General features: G+C 38.2%; 1 protein-coding gene across 16 annotated transcripts in view; it reads left to right on the top strand.

The window, feature by feature from the left end:
• Nucleotides 1–23,521, top strand: part of PPIP5K2 (diphosphoinositol pentakisphosphate kinase 2) — a 67,714-nt gene that overhangs the window by 9,800 nt on the left and 34,393 nt on the right. For 14 of the 16 annotated variants that reach the window (XM_070742960.1, XM_070742971.1, XM_070742969.1 and 11 more), the window contains 15 exons: nt 871–1,066; nt 1,710–1,800; nt 2,596–2,681; nt 4,565–4,719; nt 5,295–5,396; nt 6,383–6,544; nt 9,056–9,177; nt 9,799–9,900; nt 11,887–11,973; nt 16,376–16,451; nt 16,546–16,655; nt 18,185–18,270; nt 18,850–18,975; nt 19,071–19,192; nt 20,811–20,993. In XM_070742960.1, coding sequence (XP_070599061.1) covers nt 871–1,066; nt 1,710–1,800; nt 2,596–2,681; nt 4,565–4,719; nt 5,295–5,396; nt 6,383–6,544; nt 9,056–9,177; nt 9,799–9,900; nt 11,887–11,973; nt 16,376–16,451; nt 16,546–16,655; nt 18,185–18,270; nt 18,850–18,975; nt 19,071–19,192; nt 20,811–20,993 — 1,806 coding nt within the window. The remainder of the gene's footprint in view (nt 1–870; nt 1,067–1,709; nt 1,801–2,595; nt 2,682–4,564; nt 4,720–5,294; nt 5,397–6,382; nt 6,545–9,055; nt 9,178–9,798; nt 9,901–11,886; nt 11,974–16,375; nt 16,452–16,545; nt 16,656–18,184; nt 18,271–18,849; nt 18,976–19,070; nt 19,193–20,810; nt 20,994–23,521) is intronic. The other 2 variants (XM_070742972.1, XM_070742962.1) reach the window with 1 other exon arrangement.

Below are 23,521 nucleotides of genomic sequence, written 5' to 3'. Positions count from 1 at the left end.
CCATTAAAGTTGGTTCTACAGATTGTGCTTTCTATAATTTAATAACCTAATGTACTGAAAGATTTTTCATTTTCAAATGGTAACTTCAAATTTATATGTTTTTTTAAATCTTGTGAAATGGGCAGAATTGTGTTTTTTTTAATTTATGCAAGAAGTATTAAAACAATTTTTTTCTTTATACTGCCGTGTTTCCCCGAAAATGCTACCTACTCAGAAAGTAAGTTCTAGCTTGATTTTTACACATGTGCCCAAATATAAGACCTCCCCCCAAAATAAGCCCTAATTCAGACCCTGCCCACTCCAGGGTGCACGGGTAAAAATTAAGCTAGGATGGAGATGGGTGGGTGGAGCCCTACACTACCTTCAGATGGTTGCAGCCAGGCCTCGCACATCTCAGCCAATGTTTTTTGCTGCCACTGGCAAGGCTCTGTTATTGGCTGCAGAGGCCTTCAGGAAAGCTTTTCTTTTCTTTCTGGATGAAGACGTTCTTGAAGGTCTCTGATAACGAAAAAGAAACTGGGGCGACAGGCACAAGTGAGATGAATTAGTGGACGCCCCCCCCCCCCCCAAAAAAGGCCTGGTGCCTTTCTTGGTGGCAAAAATATATATAAGAAAGAGTCTTATTGGGGGTGGGGTGGTGGAAGACTGTAACTATTGCATACCTTATGCAAAATTAAGCACTGATTTCCAATTCATATTTTATTCTTTATAAACACATGAACCTGACAATATGAAAATATTTTAACAAAATTTGTTTGAAATTTGCTTTGAAATTCTGTTTGAAAATTTTAAATTTGTTTATCAAACAAGGATAGAAACATTCCCTCAATTGATAGTATAATTGATCTTAACAATTATTATTTTTCTTAGCCACCAGAAAGACAGATCATGGTTGGAATATGTTCTATGGCAAAAAAATCAAAATCAAAACCAATGAATGAAATCCTTGAACGGCTTTCCATGTTTAAATACATTACAGTAGTGATATTTGAAGAAGATGTCATTTTGAATGAACCGGTAGAAAACTGGCCTTTATGTGACTGTCTCATTTCTTTTCATTCTAAAGGTGATTGTTGTTTATTCAGAACAATTTAAAGAATCCTTTGAGATTGGGCGGCATAGAAGTCAAATTAAATAAATAAATAAATAAATTTTTCACACTCTGAAACATTTGGTTACATTTTTTTAGAATATTTTTAATAATATTGAACAGCATTATTGAAATCTTTCTTACATTGAACTGTGTTTAAATACAGTAATAATGTATTGAAATTATCTAGTGATATGTAAGAATAGATGGAGTCTAGTCTTTCCATATAAATACAGTACGGACTAATTAACATTATTACAATGATGAAAATGTCATGAAATGATGCTAATGTTATTTTCTCCTCTGCTTAAAAATATGTTAATAAGATACTAGATTGCTGATTTACTGTTGTATTTGAATTGATAATTGACTGATATAGGATATTTGATGTTTCAGTTGAACAAAATGGGGTAAACAAAAAAGAGGAAATCTTTTAAAATAGGATGGATAAAACTATGAAATTGTAACCCAAGTGATTATACAGATGAAATAATTTAAAATAATTTGTAGAACTTATCTAGAATAAATCAGTTGTGAAATTTCAAATATAAGTTGTAACTCTTATGCATTTAAGAACTATATAAAATAAATATACATTTTCTTTGCTACATTTGTTTAGGATTTCCTTTGGACAAAGCAGTTGCCTATTCTAAAGTCAGGAATCCATTTGTTATTAATGATTTGAATATGCAGTATCATATACAAGACAGGTAAATAAATAACTTTGCCTCCTAGACTTAAATGCCTGTTTTGGTATTTTCCTTGCATTTTATTAACTGAAAACCTGCAAGTGTACTTCTAGGATACCAGTATAATCAAGGTGGAGTATTAGTTACTGTATTTGCAAAGAATACCCTCCTATTTAAAGTACATCTGAAAATGGCTTTATGTTACATTTTTCAAAGTATATATTTTGGCTTTATGTTGTATTAACATGTTGCTGTTTATTTATTAACTCTTTTTTCTCAAGGATCTTTAGTGTTTCTAAATGATTTATTTCTTTCTTCATATGAATGCCCTTGGCAAGGCCATATCGCTGTGTTATTCCTACTATCTGCATCAAGCTGTTGCAGACGAAGTGCAGATTTTCTAGAATGTAATAATTGTTGTCATTGCGAATTTGACATCAGTAATGCTAACCTGAAGAAATAAGTGCTCAAATTCAGTTGTATAATTATCAACTAATTGTCCTGCAAGAAAATGTACAGTAACTTGGAAGAGGTGGCTTTGTTCTAATTCCCATGATCACATTTTCTTTCTCTTGTGCAAATAGGCACATATAATACTTTAAAACTGAATTGGAAATATACTGTGTGTAGGACTAGAAGTTCTACACTTTGCAACATTTTGTTCCAGCTCCCATTTTTAATAGTGCAACTTTCTGATTAGATATTTCTTGCAACTTTACACAGACTTGTCTGACTATCCTGTGATTTTAATTAGGAATTATTTTCATTAATTTCCAGTAATTGCAATGTTTTGTGGGATATATTATTTCTTTTCAGAAGAGAAGTTTATGGCATCCTTAAAGATGAAGGCATTTTACTTCCTCGTTATGCAGTCCTTAATAGGGATCCAAATAATCCCCACGGTAATTTTTATATTGGCATTTCAAAGTACTCGACAAACAGTTGTTCTTGTCTGTTTAATAAAATGTTATTTTAAGGACTATAATCAGCATAGGAATTGGGAGTGGAAGATCATATAGATAGATGTCTTTGTTACAAGATTAAAAAGAAAAATAACTATGTAACTGATAGTATGTAATTTTTTTAATACCATCCACTGAACCCAATGGAACTTCAAAATAAAGTTCTGTAGGAATTTACTTCATAAAAATATTTAATTTCATTTTCTTTTGCTAGACTTGTTAAACAAGCTGTCATTTCAGTACAACGATTTCTTTATTTCAGAAAACTTCAGAAGTAGATTCTTGGGTCAAAACGATTCATATTTTATGGGTATATTCTTTGATCCTCCTTTTCCATACACTAAACTTTCCTTTAGTTAGGAAAAAATGGTTCCATTGCTATTTTTATATCCTTCAATGTTCCGTTTCCTATAGTACGTAGGTTAAATACAGAAAATATAGTATGTTTTGATGGTATTTGCTGGTTTGTTTGTTTGTTTTTAGGCACTTATTTATTTTGGCTCTCAACACTCTTAATGTTTTGTTTGTTTGTTTATGTTTGCAGATAGCCTTCATTTCTATTCTGGGGAAGAGGGACTCATTAAAATGTTACAGTTTCCCAAAGAACACTTTAAGGCAATGTAGCTACAATCAGGTGCATTTTATCCACAACACTCAACTGCATTATGGTCACAAGCCAACTCCATTTTATCAACAGCCTGTTCCTTATGAACAGTGAAGCTGCAAATCATAAATGTATGTTTTGTTTAGGTTGACATATCATTCAGTCGTGGTGTTCCTTTAAATGTAACAAGAGAAGGAACCTATGGCTTTTTCTGATTTTCCTTTTCTGGCTTGTGGCCAAAAAAGCTGTCACTGTATTCAAATAACATAGCAATCTAAAAGTAGTCAGTAGATAGTTGTGTCCGTGTTGTTGCTGGAAAGATAAATCCTTTGGCACACTGATTGTTGTCCAAATGTGTTCTATGTGAAGTAAAATTTGGCAGTACAGGCAATTTAGATGATTCCGTCTGCTCTTTTTAATATATTTTTTCTAATCCTGCTCTTCCATTGCTCTTCTATTTCATTTACTACTAGATGTGATTTCTAGAGCTATTCATGCTTTCAGAGCTATTTGGAAAACATTCATTTGTACAGAAAAAATATTGTAGCATCTCTGTAAAATAGCCACATCTTTTTTCAGACCTCTCTGAAATTCTGAAAAAAAGCGATATATCTGATTTAATGAGTTACTGTATTATAGTATATTGAAGAATCAGCTAAGCTTCAATAAATGCTTAACAGGTCCCATTAGCATTTTCTTTCACAGCCTCCCTGCTTTGCTTTTTTTAAACTCTTCCTGCAATTCTTCCTCAATTTACTCTGATTTGCCTCTCCTCCCCAGGCATTATCATGGTCCTATTTCTGTTCCAAACTGCCTTTGTCAATATTCATTTATTCTACTTGTGACTTCCCATTTACTTTTTCTGTTTGTTTGCTTTATTTTTTTATGGTAGTGATAATAACAGCACACTTTAAAGCGGGGAATAAATATTTATTTGCACTAGGAAATTGACTTATGATAATAGTTAAAGAAACAGAGTAAAAATATAATATTTACATACATTTATAACTATATACAAATTCCGTAAATCCCTATGTAGGCCTCAATGGGGAAAAATGTTTTTTCTTCCTGGGTTAATATGTTGAGTTTCAGAGTTGCTGTAGTTCATGGGTTCAAATACATTTAGAGATTATAGCCAGTTATCTTGTCCTAATTTGCAATGGATTTTTTATCTGTGACTGAAGTCTGAAGCCTGCATTTATTTATGTTCTTTTTCCAGAATGCAATTTGATTGAAGGAGAAGATCATGTGGAAGTGAATGGAGAAATTTTCCAAAAGCCATTTGTGGAAAAACCAGTTAGTGCAGAGGATCACAATGTGTATATTTATTATCCAACATCTGCTGGTGGGGGAAGTCAGAGGCTCTTTCGAAAAGTAAGACTAATGTAAATTACACAAGAATCATCTAGCTTGCCCTTCCGTTTAGATATTCTGTGATGGCGGTAATGATGATTGGATTGAAAAAAAATAGCATTCCATTCTGAGAGTTATCTTGCAAATTGCATTATCTCTAATAATAACAACAGAGTATTTGAGAACCTGTCTTTGATCCAGATAACCCCTTTGATCTCATATCTATTGCTAAGCCACTTGAAATGCACTGCCTTCAATCAAAGATAAAGCCAAGGATTTTTCTAATGATCTCTTTCCATATATTAATTAAATGCAGTTAAGATTGAAGAGTGAGCAGTGATCTTTTTCAGAAGGAGAGATTAAGAAAATATTATATTTTATAAATTTAGATACCTTGGGAAACCTTCTTAAAAGATCCCCCCCCCCAGTCCATGCAGCCAGTATGTTTTTCTTTTTCCTTCCTACTCTGTCACGGTATACTTTGGTAAGAATGTTGTATTTTGTTTGACTCTCCTTAAAGGAATTTTTAAGAAGGAAAAATGTGTTTGTGAGTATTTTTAACATAAATTAACATTGATGGAAATAATGTATTTCAGATTGGTAGCAGAAGCAGTGTTTATTCTCCTGAAAGCAATGTGAGAAAAACTGGTTCATACATCTATGAGGAATTCATGCCTACAGATGGTACTGATGTGAAGGTATAGTTGCATATTTATTTATTTATTTATTCAATTTTTTTTAAATTCCGCCCTTCTCTTTAGACTCAGGGTGGCTTATAACATGTTAGCAATAGCACTTTTTAACAGAGCCAGCATATTGTCCCCACAATTCGGGTCCTCATTTTACCCCCCTCAGAAGGATATTTAAGTTTAAGTTTGGAACAATCAAATCATTAAGGAACTTAGCAACTCTGTGAAACATTTAATATGACTGAAATATTGCTGTAGTTAAATGTGAAACAATTACATTCTTTGTTTTCTTCAGTGAAAATTAATTGTTCTTAAAGAAAATTAAATGTATATATTTGGCGAGCATGAGAGTGCAAATGAAGAAATAGTTGAAATATTTATATTTTTCCCTGTGTTACACAGCTGTACATAGCCTGCTTCCTGGTTTATTTATTTTTTTAATTAAGATTTATTACAGCATAAAATACAATGAAAATAAAGATGAAAAGGGAGAAGAGTGCAGAGTTTAAAAAGGAGAGAAAAAATCTGACCTTTCAATTATCAAATACTTGTACAGTAGTCACAGTGATTTGATAACTTACCTGCCACTCTGAATTGCTTATCTTCTTCCAATTACTTGTATGATTGGTTCAGGTTGCTCCTCTTCAGACATCTTTGGAATATATAGTTGTTTTAGAAAGTTGAATTGTTTTGTCTAAATATTCCAGAATAGTTTTTGCAATCTCTGACTGGCCTTTGATATTACTTGATCTTCTGTTCTTTAGTACTTTCTTCTGGTCAAAGAATATAGGACACACTCTCTCACCATGCCTGATCTGGCAGTTCTATCTACATTTTAGTGTGTTTCAATTGTTTCTCTTTTTCACCTTAGAAATGTAAAAGCATAATTCAGGAGAGTTGGAAATGGAACTGGCTATGAAGTGAAACTGTACCTAATGCTATGTTTTTAATGAAGAATTTACTTGCTTTCTCTTTTCCTTTATCTTCAAATATAGGTGTATACTGTAGGTCCAGATTATGCACATGCAGAAGCACGTAAATCCCCTGCTCTGGATGGCAAGGTGGAGCGTGATAGTGAAGGCAAAGAAGTGAGGTATCCAGTGATACTTAATGCACGGGAAAAGCTAATAGCTTGGAAAGTTTGTCTGGCTTTTAAGGTAACAAGATTACAATAACATACATGTCAAAGCAAATTATCATTTTCTTAAATTATTGCCTATTCCAGGGGTCAGAAATCTTTTCAGGCCTTGGATACCATTGAATGATTTCACATGATGGGTCAAGATAACCCTTCTCTCCAGATGGTCAAAGATCATGAAATTAAAAATGAGAATGCTAATCATGTAAGATTGTTGTTGCGAAGTCGTGTCTAACCCATCCCAACCTCATGAACAATCTCACATGATGCATCCATTAAAAAATAATTTTAAAAATGTTGAATTTTTCAGAATTATGATATAGCAAGCAACTCAGCATTGACCCTTTGCATCAAAAATATGCAGAAAATTGTTTTTGTTCTTTAATAGAGAGGATATTTCTTTCTTTCCAATTATTGTTTATTCTGTATTTCTCCTGCTTTGATCAGCTGAGAAAACCTATTAAGAAAATCTATAAAGAAGCTTCTTTACATCGTCCCTATAAATACTGTATTTTTCAGAATATAAGATGCAATGGAGTATACTTTTGGGGGAGGAAAATGGGGGGGGGGGGAATCTACCAAGCAGGTATTCTTCTTGCTAGCATTCTTAGTTTGTTTAGCTTCAGCACATTATTTTGTCCCAAGGTTACTGCTGAAAAAGCCTTTTTTAGAGGGACTGGGAATGAAACCAAGCCTGTAAACACTTAGGACTGGGAAAAAACTTTCTTTGGATGGAGTAAGAAGATCATTAGCACCTAGTTAGGACTGGGGTGGGGGGGAGCTTTGAAAATGCTACATTCGGAGTATAAGACACGCCTAGGTTTTTAGCCTCTTTTAGGGAAGTTGTATCTTATACTCTGAAAAGTACGGTAGATGTTTTGCATTTCTTAGAGCTGTTTGTACTTAGTCCCATGGGATTAGGCAGCATAGAAGTTGAATCAAATATAATAAATAAATACTGTTAACTTGTTTTATAAAGGTTTTTTGGAGTTTTAGAAAGAATAAGACAAGAATTTATATGAATGTTAAATTCAAAAAGATGAATTTCCAAATGTCCCATTTAAACATACAGTGATCCCCCGGTTATTGCGTCCCCGACCATTGCGAACAGGGTAATTTGCGATTTTTCAACCCGGAAGTCAAAACACCATCTGCGCATGCGTGCCCTTTTTTCTATGGGCACGCATGCGTAGATGGCGCCGGGCAGATCAGCTGCTGGGCGGCTTGCCTGGGTCTTCCCCCTCTTGCTGGCGGGAGGGCGAGCAGCGGGCATCAGCAAGGAGTTTCCCCACCGCCCACGCAAACTCCTCGCTGCCGCCCGCCCTTCGCCCGCCCACGCCGTTCATTCTCGCCGCTTTCGAGCTGAGTCCTGAAGCGAATTCGCTTCAGGACTCAGCTGGAAAGCGGTGAGAGCGAGCGCGGACAAGCCGTTCGCTGGCGCTAGCTCTCGCCGCTTTCGAGCTGAGTCCTGAAGCGAATTCGCTTCAGGACTCAGCTGGAAAGCGGCGAGAGCGAGCGCGGACAAGCCGTTCGCTGGCGCTAGCTCTCGCCGCTTTCGAGCTGAGTCCTGAAGCGAATTCGCTTCAGGACTCAGCTGGAAAGCGGCGAGAGCGAGCGCGGACAAGCCGTTCGCTGGCGCTAGCTCTCGCCGCTTTCGAGCTGAGTCCTGAAGCGAATTCGCTTCAGGACTCAGCTGGAAAGCGGCGAGAGCGAGCGCGGACAAGCCGTTCGCTGGCGCTAGCTCTCGCCGCTTTCGAGCTGAGTCCTGAAGCGAATTCGCTTCAGGACTCAGCTGGAAAGCGGCGAGAGCGAGCGCGGACAAGCCGTTCGCTGGCGCTAGCTCTCGCCGCTTTCGAGCTGAGTCCTGAAGCGAATTCGCTTCAGGACTCAGCTGGAAAGCGGCGAGAGCGAGCGCGGACAAGCCGTTCACTGGCGCTAGCTCTCGCCGCTTTCGAGCTGAGTCCTGAAGTGAATTCGCTTCAGGACTCAGCTCAAAAGCGGCGAGAGCGAGCGCCAGCGAACGGCTTGTCCGCCGCCTGCCTGCCCGCTAGCGAGGAGCCGAAGATTGGGGGCGGCACGGCTGTTTTAAAACGTCGCCGCCAGCATGGGGGGCTTGCCAGCACCCCCCGGACCCCCAACCCAGGTTTGGGGGGCTGCTAGGAAGCCCCCCATGCCGGCGGCGACGTTTTAAAACAGCCGCGCCGCCCCCAATCTTCGGCTCCTCGCTAGCGCTGCGGAAGTTAAAAACACCATCTGCACATGCGCAGATGGTGTTTTTACTTCCGCAGCGCTACTTCGCGAAAACCCGCTCATTGCGGGGGGTCCTGGAACGGAACCCTCGCAACGAGCGGGGGATCACTATATATTAATGCAGGAGAAACATTTAAAGAAATACAAAAAGCAATACTATCCTGTGATATTTTAGATTAATAATATGTGGAATGTTTTGTTTTTGCTACATAGAGTCATTGAGTTTTACATGTCTGTAAATGATATGTTGCAATTTTGAGCATGTTGTTTTCTCTGATAGCAAACAGTTTGTGGATTTGACTTGTTGCGTGCAAACGGGCAGTCCTATGTCTGTGATGTCAATGGCTTCAGTTTTGTGAAGAATTCTATGAAGTATTATGATGATTGCGCTAAAATCCTTGGGTAAGAGTTTAAAGAACATGAGTGGGCTTTGGGACACTATTATTGACCCATAAGGATCCTTGGTTTGACTTGAGTTCCAGATTTCTCCATTTCCTATGTTTGTCATTTTTGTGCTATAAGAATCCTAATTAATTTTTTAAAAAATCCTAGTAGTGCTTTGAGGGAACAATATTGGATTAAATCTGAGAAAGTCAACGTTTTAAGAGAGCTATTAAGATGTGCTTACTTTGTGTAAAAGTAGATTTTGCTATTCAAGAGTTATTAGAATAAATACCCTAGTTAAGAGACTTGCACATTTTAGAAGTCTAACTTTGAAAGTGATTTTTGTGGAATAGGCAACTTCCATAGCTTTTGATTTTCTGATAGCGTTAATAAATATATCCTCACATAATCATTTTTTACCGGAAATCTTAATTTGTCAAATGGTAATGATTGGCAATTCTCAAAATTGTTCAGAGGAGTTTTCTTTGCTGGGGTGCAAAAAAATTTAATGTTATTAAAATTATTAAAATTATAGTTAGACAATGTTGCTACAAATTATTTATTTCATGGTATATAAATATTATTTAGTTAAATTAAAACATTTTAATTCAAGAAATGTGTTTACTTTTCCTCTTTCAGAAATATGGTTATGCGAGAACTTGCTCCACAGTTTCAGATCCCTTGGTCTATACCTTTGGAAGCAGAAGATATTCCTATTGTGCCAACCACCTCAGGAACAATGTAAGAAGGAAATATTTGCATAAAATTGCACCAAGATTTCTGTAAATACACATATTCTATAGTAAGTAACTTTTTAAGCTCAAGGAACCAAGAACAATGCAGGGGTCTGCTAAGAGTAGCTTCTTTATTATTGTTCACCAATAACCAGGAATTTTAACAAACTGAAGCACAATCTGCATAAAAGTTGTGAATGGTTAGGGAGGATCCTCTCTGGCCTCTTCTTGCATGCCAAAGATTCAGGCTGACTTGCCTCTTTGCTTCTTGGGAAGTAAATTGTGACAATTGCTCTCCATGCAACTCTGCACCATATTGCATCATATAAATATAGCTATATGGCTCATAGCTCACAAACCGTATCATTAAAGTAACCGGCTGCGAGGTGAAATTGGTATAGATTGAGCAGGGGGCTGGACTAGTAGACTTCCAAGGTCCCATCCAGCTCATTCATTCTATTCTAACCTAAGGCATCCAGAAGCCTGTAAGGCTTACTTTCGAGCAGCTACACCCAAAGGACTGAGCTCGGGGAATGGGACATTAAGGGATGGCCGAAGAACTGGGAATGTTTGTGGGCACGGATGAAAGGCAGCATGTGTCAACAGTGTGAGAACCAGAAGATATCACCTCACGAGAAAAGGCCAGCAATTTTCTGAGCAAAGGCAGAGTCGATGCCCCTGACTGCTGGCTTCCACTCTGGAGAGTGTTCTGTCGGGCTCTCTGATAGGAGCCTCTCGAAAATTCAAGGATACAAATTTCAGACACAAACACATTTGAAAATTCAAAACAATGTTCTTTATCACAAAAGTCAAAATAAACTAAGCACTCTTTTTGTATTGCAAAGAGCACTCTTCCCAAAACAACCAGCTAGTCTGTACAATTTCCCTTAAGCAGTCATTAAGTACTTAGCCCGCAGCTGGGGAGAAACTTCACACCCCTTCTTCCAACGAAGGGAGACACACACGCACACTGCTCTGCTTTGGTTTCAAAGGCGTGAAAAAACAAAGTCCAGCACACAAGATTCCTGACGAAACTGCAACAGATATTCTTCCACAATGGCCAAACCCACATGCTGCTATTTATAGCAGCAGCCCTAATTACTGGAACCCCACCCAAATGCAGGTGGCCTCCCTTATTTCCTGTAATATGTTCTTACTTGGTCTCTTCTACGCATAATTCTGCGCTTGTGTGGATCCAAAATGTCATCATCTGAAGCTATAGAAGATAAGGAAGATTGACTGCCTTGGCTGTATGCCAAGCGCTCCTCTGCCAAGTCACTCCCACCTTCTTCTTTGTCCGAGGAAACTAAACTCTGATCTGATTCTGTCGGCAATAACACAGGCCTGTGACATGTTGAATTTTCCCCTGCATCCATCTCCCCATTCCCTGGGGCAGAAGCTGGGCCAGAGCCAACCACAACAGAGAAGAGGGGTAAAGTTGTCATAGTGCCTCCCTCTGGAGGCTTCCCTTACAACCAGCAATGTGTCTGTGTAGAAAAACCAAAGAAGCGAAGGGGTAGCTCTTCCGGTTCCTCAGCCATATTGCCTTCCTACCTGCCTGCCTTCTGACTAATTGACATAGCCTTGCCAAGGGATTCTTAAAGCTGACGGCAAAGCGAGCGAGGTTGGGGGTGCAGCAGTTAGGTGACCCCTGTGAAATGATTGACCTCGAAAGGGGTTGTGACCCCCTGGTTGAGAGCCACTGATCTACAGTATGCTATTTGTAGCCTCTGCTTATTGTATATAGTATAGTACCTTATATAGGATATAGTAAAGGCAAGCCTATCATTTTTCTGGATAATTATTCCAAAATAGTTGTTGTTTTATGGAACAAGTTGCCATTGACTATTCCAATTTAAGAAGATGCTTACTAAGTCTTTTTAGACTTCGTGTGTTGGTGTCTTCCATAGTTCTTGGTATATTTTGCTTATTAAATCAGATTGTTCAATTTCAATAATAAAATACAACTAATCGCATTCCTAATCACTTATAGGATGGAGCTTAGGTGTGTCATTGCTGTAATACGGCATGGAGATCGGACACCAAAGCAAAAAATGAAAATGGAAGTTAAACACCAAAAGTAAGTATTTGTTGATAAAAAGACACAGTGAAAATTTTAAGTTAAATACTTTTTTGTAATTTAGTATTAAGTTTTGAACTAAGAGGTGTTACACAACAAGTATTTTCTTCCACATGTGTTGGGAGTGTTACTTCTATTTGCTGACTTGGAATCCTAGGGATTAATCACAAATGAGGGGCCTTGCATTGGAAAGATCTTCCTACGTGTTTATTTCCAAATTCTTATGGTTTTAAAGTACAATAGAATACAACTGGGAAGTTTGTAGAGGTAAAATGTGTGGTCTAAGGCTGCTTGAAAAGTTGATGGCATGAATAGAAGTGTCCTGGGGGATGGACTTTCTGGTTTGTGACATGATTGGGACTCTTTAATTCAGCGATGGGTCAATGAATTGTGGGAGGAGTAGAGATCTGGGATGTGTGTGTTAGGGGTAGGCTAGAACATGTTTATATTAATGGATGAGGAAAGCATCCTCACAGAGATTCGTACTGCTCCCACCCTCCTCACCTTCTGCCAGGCTTGGGGCAATTAGACCCATGTCCCCTGGCTGACAAATGTAGTATGTTTTGCAATGTGAGTGGGAATGAATGATTTTAAATGTTAGTAGAGTTTTAAAGTTTTTCTAATAAAATTAATTGGTGATAATGTGGTGGATTTTCAGATTTGTACATTGTATATTGTTCGTTATATTGTGAGCTGCCGCAAGTCCTCGGAGAGGGCAGCATACAAAACCGATGGATGGATGGATGGATAGATGGATGGATGGATGGATGGATGGATGGAAGGGAAACATAGCTGATGCTTTTCACAGGTGTTACATTATAATGATGCAGTGTTTGACCTCATTTTCAGATCAACAGATCTTCAAAGGTTGTGACTTGATTGCTGCTTCTCAATCAGATTTCAGTCTGTAGTAAGATCTCTTTTACCAGTGATCTATCACAAATAAGAGGGATAATGTGGTGTTTAATATTAAAACTTGGAAGGGATCTGAGGAAGGTGTTCCTTTCTTGAAGACGCAGGTGCATAGATTTTACTTTGTGCCACCAGTCAAGAGCCAACAACAGAGGATGGAGGGGGAGCTATGGTTATCCAAGATTGGTGGCATTCATAGATTATTGAATGCAAGGGCCTGTTCATTGGATTCTAGGGATCATTAGAGATTGTTGATATTATACCAGTCTCCCTGCTACGGACCAATCCATGTTTGTTTGTTGTGTTTTTATGGTTGTTTCCAAGAATTGGAATCTATCAGGCATGGTAATTAGTTTATCCAATAATGGTAGACAGGGTGGACAGAAATGAGGAAATATGGTAGCTGCAATGTAATGCAATGAAATGTGGTAAATATATAGTCTGGATGAGGAAGGACAAGTTTCAACTCAACCCAGCACACTGAGTGGCTCTAGTTTTAAAACCTCAAAGATACAAGGTTTTCCATCTTTAATTCTGGAGGGTATTGCAGTACCCCCAAACAAATGTGATGCAATTTGTGTGTCTTTCTGGGCAGTGCTTCCTGTTTGAAGAATAGGTGACAGCTACGAACAGGAGAGCTTTTGCCCAGCTTTGTGTTATGCCTAACTTGTAACCATTATTGGAATGAGATGTTTTGCTCATAGTCATGCATACCATAGTTGTCTCGCAAATTGATTGCTGCAACAGAGTTTCCAGATGCTCTTCAAGAGCAACTCAGCTTTACACTGAGCTGCTCTTGAAGAGCATCTAGAAACTCTGTTGGTTCACAATGCAGCGTGGGTAATTATGTTTCGGATCCAATCTGGATCATTCACCATGGACTTCAGCAAGAGTCCAAAAGCTCAGAAGACAAAGTCTCTGGTCCCGGTGACCAATCCAGATTGAATGCTGCCACATTATCCTGGTACACATATATTGATAAGAATAAGAATAACCATTGTTGTCACTGCACAACATATGTACAGTGAGATTGGTGGAGCTCCTTCAGTGCACCCACTTAACACAATATGACTATACTGAAGACAGAAAACACCTAACCCAATAAATCACACAGTATTAACAAACACCCAGTCCTATTGCACCAGTGTGAACTTGTTACACATTCCACCTGCAAGTCCATCATACTACGTCGTTATGATGTTTTTTCACATTCAGGAGTCTGACCGCCCATGGATAAAAACTGTTCTTCAGCCTGTTTGTACAGCTGGCTATGCTTCTATATCTCCTTCCCAGTGGTAGGAGGATAACGTGCTGTCCATGGTGTTTCCTTGTTCTTCTAAGGCAGCGAGTCCTAGTGATCTCATCTAGTGGTATCAGGTGACAACCCACAATGTTTTGTGCTGTGCTCACCACCTTCTGTAATGCTTTTCCTATCCACGGCTGTCAAACCAGCATGCCATACCGTAATGCAATAAGTGAGGACACTTTCTATTGCAGACCGGTAAAAGGAGGTCATTGGTTGTTGTTCCAACTTTTTCTACACAAGACCCTAAGGAAATGGACTCTCTGTTGGTCCTTCCTGGCTACCTGGATCATGTTGTTTTTCCAGGTGAGGTCTTCGCTGAGATGGACTCTTAGGAATTTAAAGGAGGAGATACCCTGCACAGCCCCTCTCAGTGTAAAATGGGAAATGTTCCTCTCTCTTCCTCTGGAAGTCCAGCACCATCTCCTTGGTCTTGCTGATGTTTAGATGCAAGTTGTTTTTTAAGTACCATGTGAATAGTTTTTGAACCTCCCTCTGTAAGCTGTTTTGTCTCCACCTGTAATAAGACCCAGTATGGTGGTGTCATCTGCGAACTTAATAATCTCAATGGATGGGTCATATGATACACAGTCATGTGAGCACAGTGAATACAGGTAGCGCTAAGACTCATGGAGGTAAATATGACAGACCCAACCCTCACCGTTTGTGGCCGGTCCATCAGAAAGTCTTTAATCCAGTCACAGATGGAAGAGGGAAAATCTAAGTCAGTCAGCTTTTCGATAAGGATGCTCGGCAGAATGGCATCGAAGGCCGAACTTTAGTCTATGAAAACATCCTGACATAATTCCCGGGTTTCTTCAGAGGCTCACTATGGAATGTAAAACAGTAGCTATGGCATCATCTGTCGACTTATTCCCCCTGTAGGCAAACTGATGTTTGTCATAGTCCAATGGGAGGCATGTCCTAAGGTGCTGGAGAACCAATCTCTCAAAGCATTTCATCACTACAGCATTAATGCAAAAGGTCTGTAGTCATTTAGGCATTTATTTGCTGTTTTCTTCGGGACTGGGACAGTAGTGGCTGCTTTCAAGCATTGTGGAACACAGCCTGTTTGCAGGGAGATGTTGAAGATCCTTGTCAGGAACCCTGCTAGTTGATTTGCACCATTCTTTACCACTATTCCCAGCACCCCATCTGCACCTGGAGCTTTGCAAGGATTCACAGCCTTCAATACAGCTATGAGGTGAAAAGACTAGATCCCATAGGCGCTGACCAGTGACCTTCTGATTCCTATCTACTCACTCTCTATGAAAACCAAGATTCCATAGCCGCTGCCTGCCAACCTTGTGATTCCTAGTCACTCACTCTCTACAAAAACCAAGTGGTTTTCGTAGAGAATGAATGGCTAGGAATCCAAAGATGATCAGGCAGCGATTACGGGATCTAGCATTTCACCTCGTAGCTGGAGGATGAAGATGATATTCATCTTCATTTGTAGTTATGTGTGCTCCTTGACTGGTGTACTTCTGTTCTATGAGTTGTATTGGTTGCCATTTTGCTTCTGGGTTCACATAAAGGTGGTGGTAGTTATCTATCAAGTTGATAGCATAGGATGGGTTATTTGGAGGACCACCTCTCATCAATTGTGTTTATCTTTCCTATCAAATGTGATGGAAGAGGCATTCTATGACTCCATTTTAAAGTGCTACATCTGTGGTATCCAGGGAGATATACTTTTCTGTGGTGACTCACACACTTTGGCATATCATTCCCCAGATTTGGCATAGATTAGCCCTAACCTGTTTAGTTTTTATGTCTTGAAGAGTTGGCTATATTATTGGGAATGAGGGTCAGAATATAGCTGTCTTTACCATGGCTGCTGGATTATATGTTCATTATCTTGTAACACTGTTTTTCATTATTCTTAAAAATCATCATGATGAGATGGACTGCCATATATATTGTAATAAATAAATAAGTTTTTTTTTAAAAAAATGAACTTTTCTTTAAAAAATTATAAATATAAACCTCGCTGAGTTTTCAGGGAATCCAAATTCTGGTATTAAATAGTATTCAACAAATACCTGTATTTTTTAACGAAACTAGTACCAATTCTATCAATCAATTCATGGGAAGTTGATATTTTGTCAATATCACTAGCTAATGCTAGAATGTGTATCTGATTATATTGTGAAATAATTTAATCATTCTCTGTTTCTTTTTAAGGTTTTTTGATCTATTTGAAAAATGCAAAGGATATAAGTCCGGGAAGTTAAAGTTAAAGAAGCCTAGGCAGCTCCAGGTAAAATATCTCTTTTATAAAAATAAAAATTCTTTTCTAGACCCTTGTATAGATTATCCATTCTCATGAACTGTTTTTATTACCTCTGTTTTAGGAAGTACTTGATATTGCAAGACACCTCTTAATAGAGCTAGGACAGAATAATGACTCTGAAATTGAAGAAAACAAATCTAAACTTGAACAATTAAAGACTGTGTTGGAGATGTAAGTATTTTATTTCCAGGTTTTTTTATGTAATAAAAAACATATTTTAATATGACTACCTAAAGATCACCTGATCTTCTTCATCTGTGATTTTGGAACTAGTATAATTTACCTTGTTAGATCAGTTGCTAATTTAAACTTAATTCTGACAGCTTCTTTATTACATTTACTGAGAAAATGATAAAAGAAACAAAGTTATTACTTTTGTTCTAGTGTTCCTTTAAAAGGGGTTCCCACCTCTGAGCCATGCAAGAGGCGGACCGGCATGCATTTGTGTGTCCAACTCCACTCACACAAGTGGCAGGCTGGCGCATATGCGCAGCTTAACTCCACTCATGAAGCAGAACTATGTGAGCACATGTGTGTGCTGGTCCTCTGCTTATGTGGCCCAGTTCCCCTCTCCCCGTCCCCATCTGGGTTACAAGGCTGCAAAGGTTGGTACCACTTCTTTAAAGAATCAGGGTTAACCTCTTCATTTCATTTCTTTTGGAGTGATATTCAATTATCACTCTTCATGATGTTTTCAAAAAATGGGACTCCCATTTCTGTTTTGAGAAAAATAAAAAATATAAAAACAATGTTAAAAGCTTGTTTGGATTTTTTTCCAGAGTGGGATATAATTAGTAGATTTTTTCCAGAGTGGGATAAGTGAGATAAGTGATGTTTCAGAATGTGGAAGAGGTCAGGACCTCTTTAGAATGATCATACCTTTTTTGCAGACAATCATTATTAATTATTATTATTATTATTATTATTATTATTATTATTATTATTATTATTTTCTGTGAGCAAAAAAACCCATGCAGTTATTTATTAGTCATCTTTAATATGATTCTTTAAAGCAATTGCATCTGTTTCAAGCTTGCCGGAAGCCTGTAGAAATACATGGTTACTTTAAAGAGGTCCGGCACTCCTCCCTCTTCATTTTAGTTTGAGATTTCTGCTGAACAGCAATATTTCCTAAGCCATATTATACAGGTAGTCCTGGACTTGCAGCCATCTGTTTAATGACTGTTAAAGTTACTGCAGCACTGAAGAAAATAACCTATGGCCATTTTTCACATTTAGGACTTTGCAGCATCCCCGTGGTCATGTAATCAACATTCAGATGCTTTGTAACTTGTTCATATTTATGATGATGTTATGTGATCCCCTTTTGCAACCTTCTGATAAGCAAAGTCAATGTGGAAAACAGATTCACTTAACAACCGTGTTACTAATTTAACAACTATAGTGGTTTACTTAACAGTTGTAGCAAAAGTTGTAAAGTGGGACAAAATTTGCTTAACAACTGTCTCACTTAGCAACAGAAATTTGCTAACTTGAGGTGGCACATTTTTATTGGTGTTTTGGTTAAAAATTTGTACAGTAAATATGATTGCTTTCTTTCCATACAGCAAAATATAGTTTAAATCCACCAGTTCTTTGTTATAGATGTATTGCAATATCCTAAATTATGAGTTCATCTGTTCTATTGTATTTACTTTAGTATATTGTGTGATTTATAATATTTTCATTGCTGTTTTTAGGTATGGACATTTTTCTGGCATAAATCGCAAAGTACAACTGACGTATCTTCCTCATGGTTGTCCTAAAACATCCAGTGAAGAAGAAGGTATTTTGTTTTTTTTAGGAACTAATTTGCTTCAATTAAGCTTATTTATTTAATCCTAGGAACACAGTTAGGCCTTTAGAACCTTGTAAAACATCAAAAGAGTTAGGCTGATCTGATTATTTATGAATTGATGAATAGGTGTATTGAATTGATTAATATTAATGCATTAATTTAGTTTATAATATTTTCTTCATTTTGGTTAGAAGCCAAAAGGCAACTTTATAGTCAAAGTCTAATATAGTCAAAGTCTAATATAACCAAACTGCAAGTCTAAACAAATATATAGGAAATAACATCACTGAAGATCTATAAACATATTTGAGTAGCTTTGTATAGGATTTTCAGTATTGATTTTTACTTATTTCTGCATGCATCACATAACATCCCTTAATTCCTTTGTTTCAGAATAATTTGCCATATAGCATAAGGTACTACTAGTATTTAAAAATCAAATTCCGTTCACTACAGCATATAGAATTAATATAGATATTCTTTGGATTATCTGTAGAAAAGTAATATTGGTTTCACCTTGACTTTTGAACATAAGTTAAAAAAATTACTTGACTTGTATGCATTTAGATAACCGCAAACAAGAGCCATCTCTACTCTTAGTTCTCAAATGGGGAGGAGAATTGACACCTGCAGGTAGAGTTCAAGCAGAAGAACTAGGAAGAGCTTTCAGATGTATGTACCCTGGTGGACAAGGTATCTTATTTATTTTTGTGTAATGGCTGAAAGCCATATTTATGAAAAGAGATCTACAGAAACAAACGAGAAACTTCACTCTTTTGCTTTGGTAGGTGATTATGCAGGATTTCCAGGATGTGGTCTACTTAGATTACATAGTACCTATCGGCATGATCTCAAAATCTATGCATCTGATGAAGGAAGAGTTCAAATGACAGCGGCAGCTTTTGCAAAGGTAGTATAACATCAGCAGAAAATATGAAATGTGTATAGTTAGTTGCAGGAAGAGTTCAGCTCCTTTGCATTTTTATATTTACACATAGAAAAGATAACTTCTTCCAATCTTTCAATTCAAAATGGACTCCTTCATTAGTACTTAATCAGCATCAACATTTTTCAGCCAATTTGCATGAAATATATAAATTGCTACTTTATTGGATAGAAAAATATATCTTAGTATGCATAAGGAATTGCATGCAATATGATAAAAAATAGATCTAAAAATTAAACATTGGACACATGTATTTCTCTGTGTCTAGTTAATTTGAATCTAATTAGCTAGCAATTCTATCAAGATTTTTATATTTGATTTACATATGATCTTTATTGGCAATATATTTTGAATTGAAATTAGAGAATGAGCTCAAATATTCTAAACCAGCCTTTCCAAAACTTGGAACCCACCAGATTGAAATTTTAATTCATACAAAATCCTTTGCAAACTCGACAATAGACCATGTAACATGACATACCCCATTTCTAGTTCTCTCTGTGTGTGATTTTCCTTCCCCTACTTTCTCTATAAGAACCACCTTGTAAGGTGGATTGAGCTAAGAGAGTGTAATTGACTCAATCACCCAACCAATTTCCATGCCTAAGGGAGTACTAAAACTCATTCTGTCTCAGTTTATACTCTAGCATCTTAGCCACCAACTAAACTTGTCTCCGGCATGAACTATCTTAATTCACTTCAAGAATTTTCAATCTCTGATGGCCTATTCTTAAATGCAAAGTAATACTTGAACATCCAATCACCAAGTTCGGAAAATGCCTTTCAATCAAAATGAAGTGATTTAGAAGTGGTAGTGAAAATCTCAGTGGCTGTTCAGTCAACATATCATGTCTATTAATTTGTGTTACAATTGGCTGAATTCATACATCATGGCAAGCTACAAACCCTATTTTACAAACCACAGTAGCTAAGTTCATGCTATATGTTACCCCCAAACTTGACAATCTTATTGCTTAGCATAATGTGTATACAGTGAGTGTGACAGATTGTCCAACAGAATTGCAATTTATTGTTTTTGTTTTGCTTACTGCTGTTTTTACTCTGTAACAGTTTGTAAGTCTGAATAGTCTTCAGCAGTTTGAAATGCTTGGTGTGTTGCCCCTCATATTGGTAATCAGATCACAAACCCAAATTAAACAGTTGAAAATGGTGCCCAGAAACAAAATAGATACAGAGCTCTGAAGCAAATGGTTCTATGACAAAACATAATGTTGACAGCGTTTTAACTTATTAAAAAGATAAAAAAGTTGTAAGAGAAGTTGAAATAAAAGACCATATAGAAAACTGAACACGATTCTCCCCCATCTATCATAACATAAAAATAACAGATGATAAATTCATAATAGATTAAAATAGTATTTCCTCAGTACAAATATAAATATGATATTTGGTATCACATGTTGTGATGGACATGAATTTGGACAGTTTTAGAATTGTTTGTTTTATCTGTGTGTAAGTTGTAATACAATTTTTCTGTCAAATTCATAGACTTAGTTATAGAATGTATATATTCTGTCTAGTTAATATACTTAATTCTGTTCAATAACTTTATTTTCCCCAGGGTCTATTAGCATTGGAAGGGGAACTCACACCTATACTTGTGCAGATGGTCAAAAGTGCTAATATGAATGGTCTGTTGGACAGTGACAGTGACTCTCTTAGCAGCTGCCAACATCGTGTGAAGGCACGCCTTAATGAAATTCTCCAAAGAGACAGAGACTTTACTTCTGAAGACTATGAAAAGGTTAGAAAATATTCTACAGATAATTGAAATTATGAAAGACTACAGGAAATATTGTACAATGCTATTTAGAGGAATATGTCAGGAATCTGTTGGACAAAGTTGCTTAAATCCATTCGCAATTGGACACCAGCCTTTATATGGCTCCTGTGGAATGTCTAGGTGCAGTCCTGCTGTGTTATTTGATGGGATTGTGAACTTATTGGGCCTTATTAAACGGACAAATTTTTCATTAGTGTGAGTATCGCTGCCTGTATATTAGATTCATGTCCCCAGGTTGTCTGCATCCTAAGAGGTGACACTTAGCCAAGTCGTGGCTGTAGTGAATTCTTAAAGAAATGCTGGTTCATCCATCCAACAAGCCATCCATTAGACCCAACCATACCAGACTTTTTTGTTCAGTCTCCACCCTTACATCTTTAGAGAAGGTAGTTGTACAACTTCAGAGAACTTTGGAGGAAAGAGGATTTATCCAGACCTCTTCCAGTCAGGTTTCAGACCTGGGCATGGGATTAAAACAGCATTGTTGTCACTTTTGGATGACTTCTGCATTCATTCTTGGATCTTTTGGTAGCCTTTGATACTATCAACTATGGTATCTGTCTGAATTCATACTTCCGAAATCCAGTTGCTAGTTAGATTTAATACTTTGTTTACATGGATGTTTTATATACTTTCATGTCTTTTTTATATTACTTATGTGGTTGCTTGTAAGGGTACTATGGTTGTACTCCTTGATTTTGGTCTCTCCTAAAACCATTCACTAACATGAGTAATACAAATTCCATTATACAAGTAGTCCTCGATTTACAAGCATAGTTGAGCCCAAAATTTCTGTTGCTACACAAAACAATTGTTAAACAATAGGGTTGATATTCCTGGAGGCATCTGTAATATGGCAAATGATTTAACTTTACTAAATAAGTGGTCAAAGCAATGGAAACTGCAGTTTAATGTTTCCAAATGTAAAATAATGCACTTGGGCAAAAGGAATCCTCAAGCTGAGTATTGTATTGGCAGTTCCGTGCTAGCAAAATCTTCAGAAGAAAAGGATTTAGGGGTAGTGATTTCTGACAGTCTCAAAATGGGTGAACAGTGCAGTCAGGCGGTAGGGAAAGCAAGTAGAATGCTTGGCTGCATAGCTAGAGGTATAACAAGCAGGAAGAGGGAGATTGTGATCCCGCTGTATAGTACGCTGGTGAGACCTCTTTTGGAATACTCTGAAGACCTCATCTACAAAAAGAGATTGATAAAATTGAACGCGTCCAAAGATGGGCTACAAAAATGGTGGAAGGTTTTAAGCATAAAACTTATCAGGAAAGACTTAAGGAACTCAATCTGTATAGTCTGAGGACAGAAGGGAAAGGGGGGACATGATCGAAATATTTAAATATGTTAAAGGGTTAAATAAGGTTCAGAAAAGGTGTTTTTAATAGGAAAGTGAACACAAGAACAAGGGGGCACAATCTGAGGTTAGTTGGTGGAAAGATTAGAAGTAACGTGAAAAAATATTTTACTGAAAGAGTAGTAGATCCTTGGAACAAACTTCCAGCAGACATAGTTGGTAAATCCACAGTAACTGAATTTAAACATGCCTGGGATAAACATATCTCCATCCTAAGATAAAATACAAGAAATAGTATAAGGGTAGACTAGAGCAGCGTTTCCCAACCGGTGTGCCGCGGCACACTAGTGTGCCGCGAGACATGGCCAGGTGTGCCGCCAAGCTCCAGCTGGGCGGGGCGCTGCCGGTACTTCCATCCTGGGGCTCCCGCTCGCAGCTGTCCCCTGGCTCCTGCTCGATGCCGCGGTTTTCGGCGCTCTCCTGCTGGGCCCCAAAGAAGGAAGGCAGGATGAAGGAGAGCTCCATTCTTCGCGCCTTTTTCCCGCCTTCCTTCTTTGGGGCCCAGCAGGAGAGCGCCGAAAACCGCGGCATCGAGCAGGAGCCAGGGGACAGCTGCGAGCGGGAGCCCCAGGACGGAAGCACCGGCAGCGCCCCGCCCAGCTGGAGCTTCTCTGGCGTCAACGGCAAGTGTCCTTTGTGGCCCGGCGGGAGGGCACTGGCGATGGGAGCGGGGGGGTGGCTGCAGCGGCCGCAGGCAGTCGTGGGGAGATGGCGGCGGCGAGAGGGAGCGCTCTCTCTCTCTCTCTCAGCTGACTGCAAGCGGGAGCCCTGACGGTGGCGGTTGGACGTGCTGCTGGACGTCATACATGCTGGCGCTGCGGGCCAGGCATATACGGTGTCCAGCAACACGTCCAACTGCCGCCGTCAGGGCTCCCGCTTGCAGTCAGCTGAGAGAGAGAGAGAAAGAGAGACATATAAGAGAGGCAGAGAGAGAAAGAAAGAGAGACATATAAGAGAGGCAGAGAGAGAGAGAACGAGAGACATAGCAAGAGAGGCCGAGAAAGAGAGACAGAGCAAGAAAGAGAGGCAGAGAAAGAGAGAGAGAAAGAGAGAGAGAAAAAGAAAGAGAGACATAGCAAGAGAAAAAGAGAGACTTAGCAAGAGAGGCACAGAGAGAGAGAGAAAG

Source organism: Erythrolamprus reginae, chromosome 2 (genome assembly GCF_031021105.1).
Source record: "Erythrolamprus reginae isolate rEryReg1 chromosome 2, rEryReg1.hap1, whole genome shotgun sequence".
In the NCBI taxonomy this organism is placed as follows: domain Eukaryota; kingdom Metazoa; phylum Chordata; class Lepidosauria; order Squamata; family Dipsadidae; genus Erythrolamprus; species Erythrolamprus reginae.
Note: the sequence above shows the minus strand (reverse complement) of the source record. Positions and strands in the feature narration are given on the sequence as shown.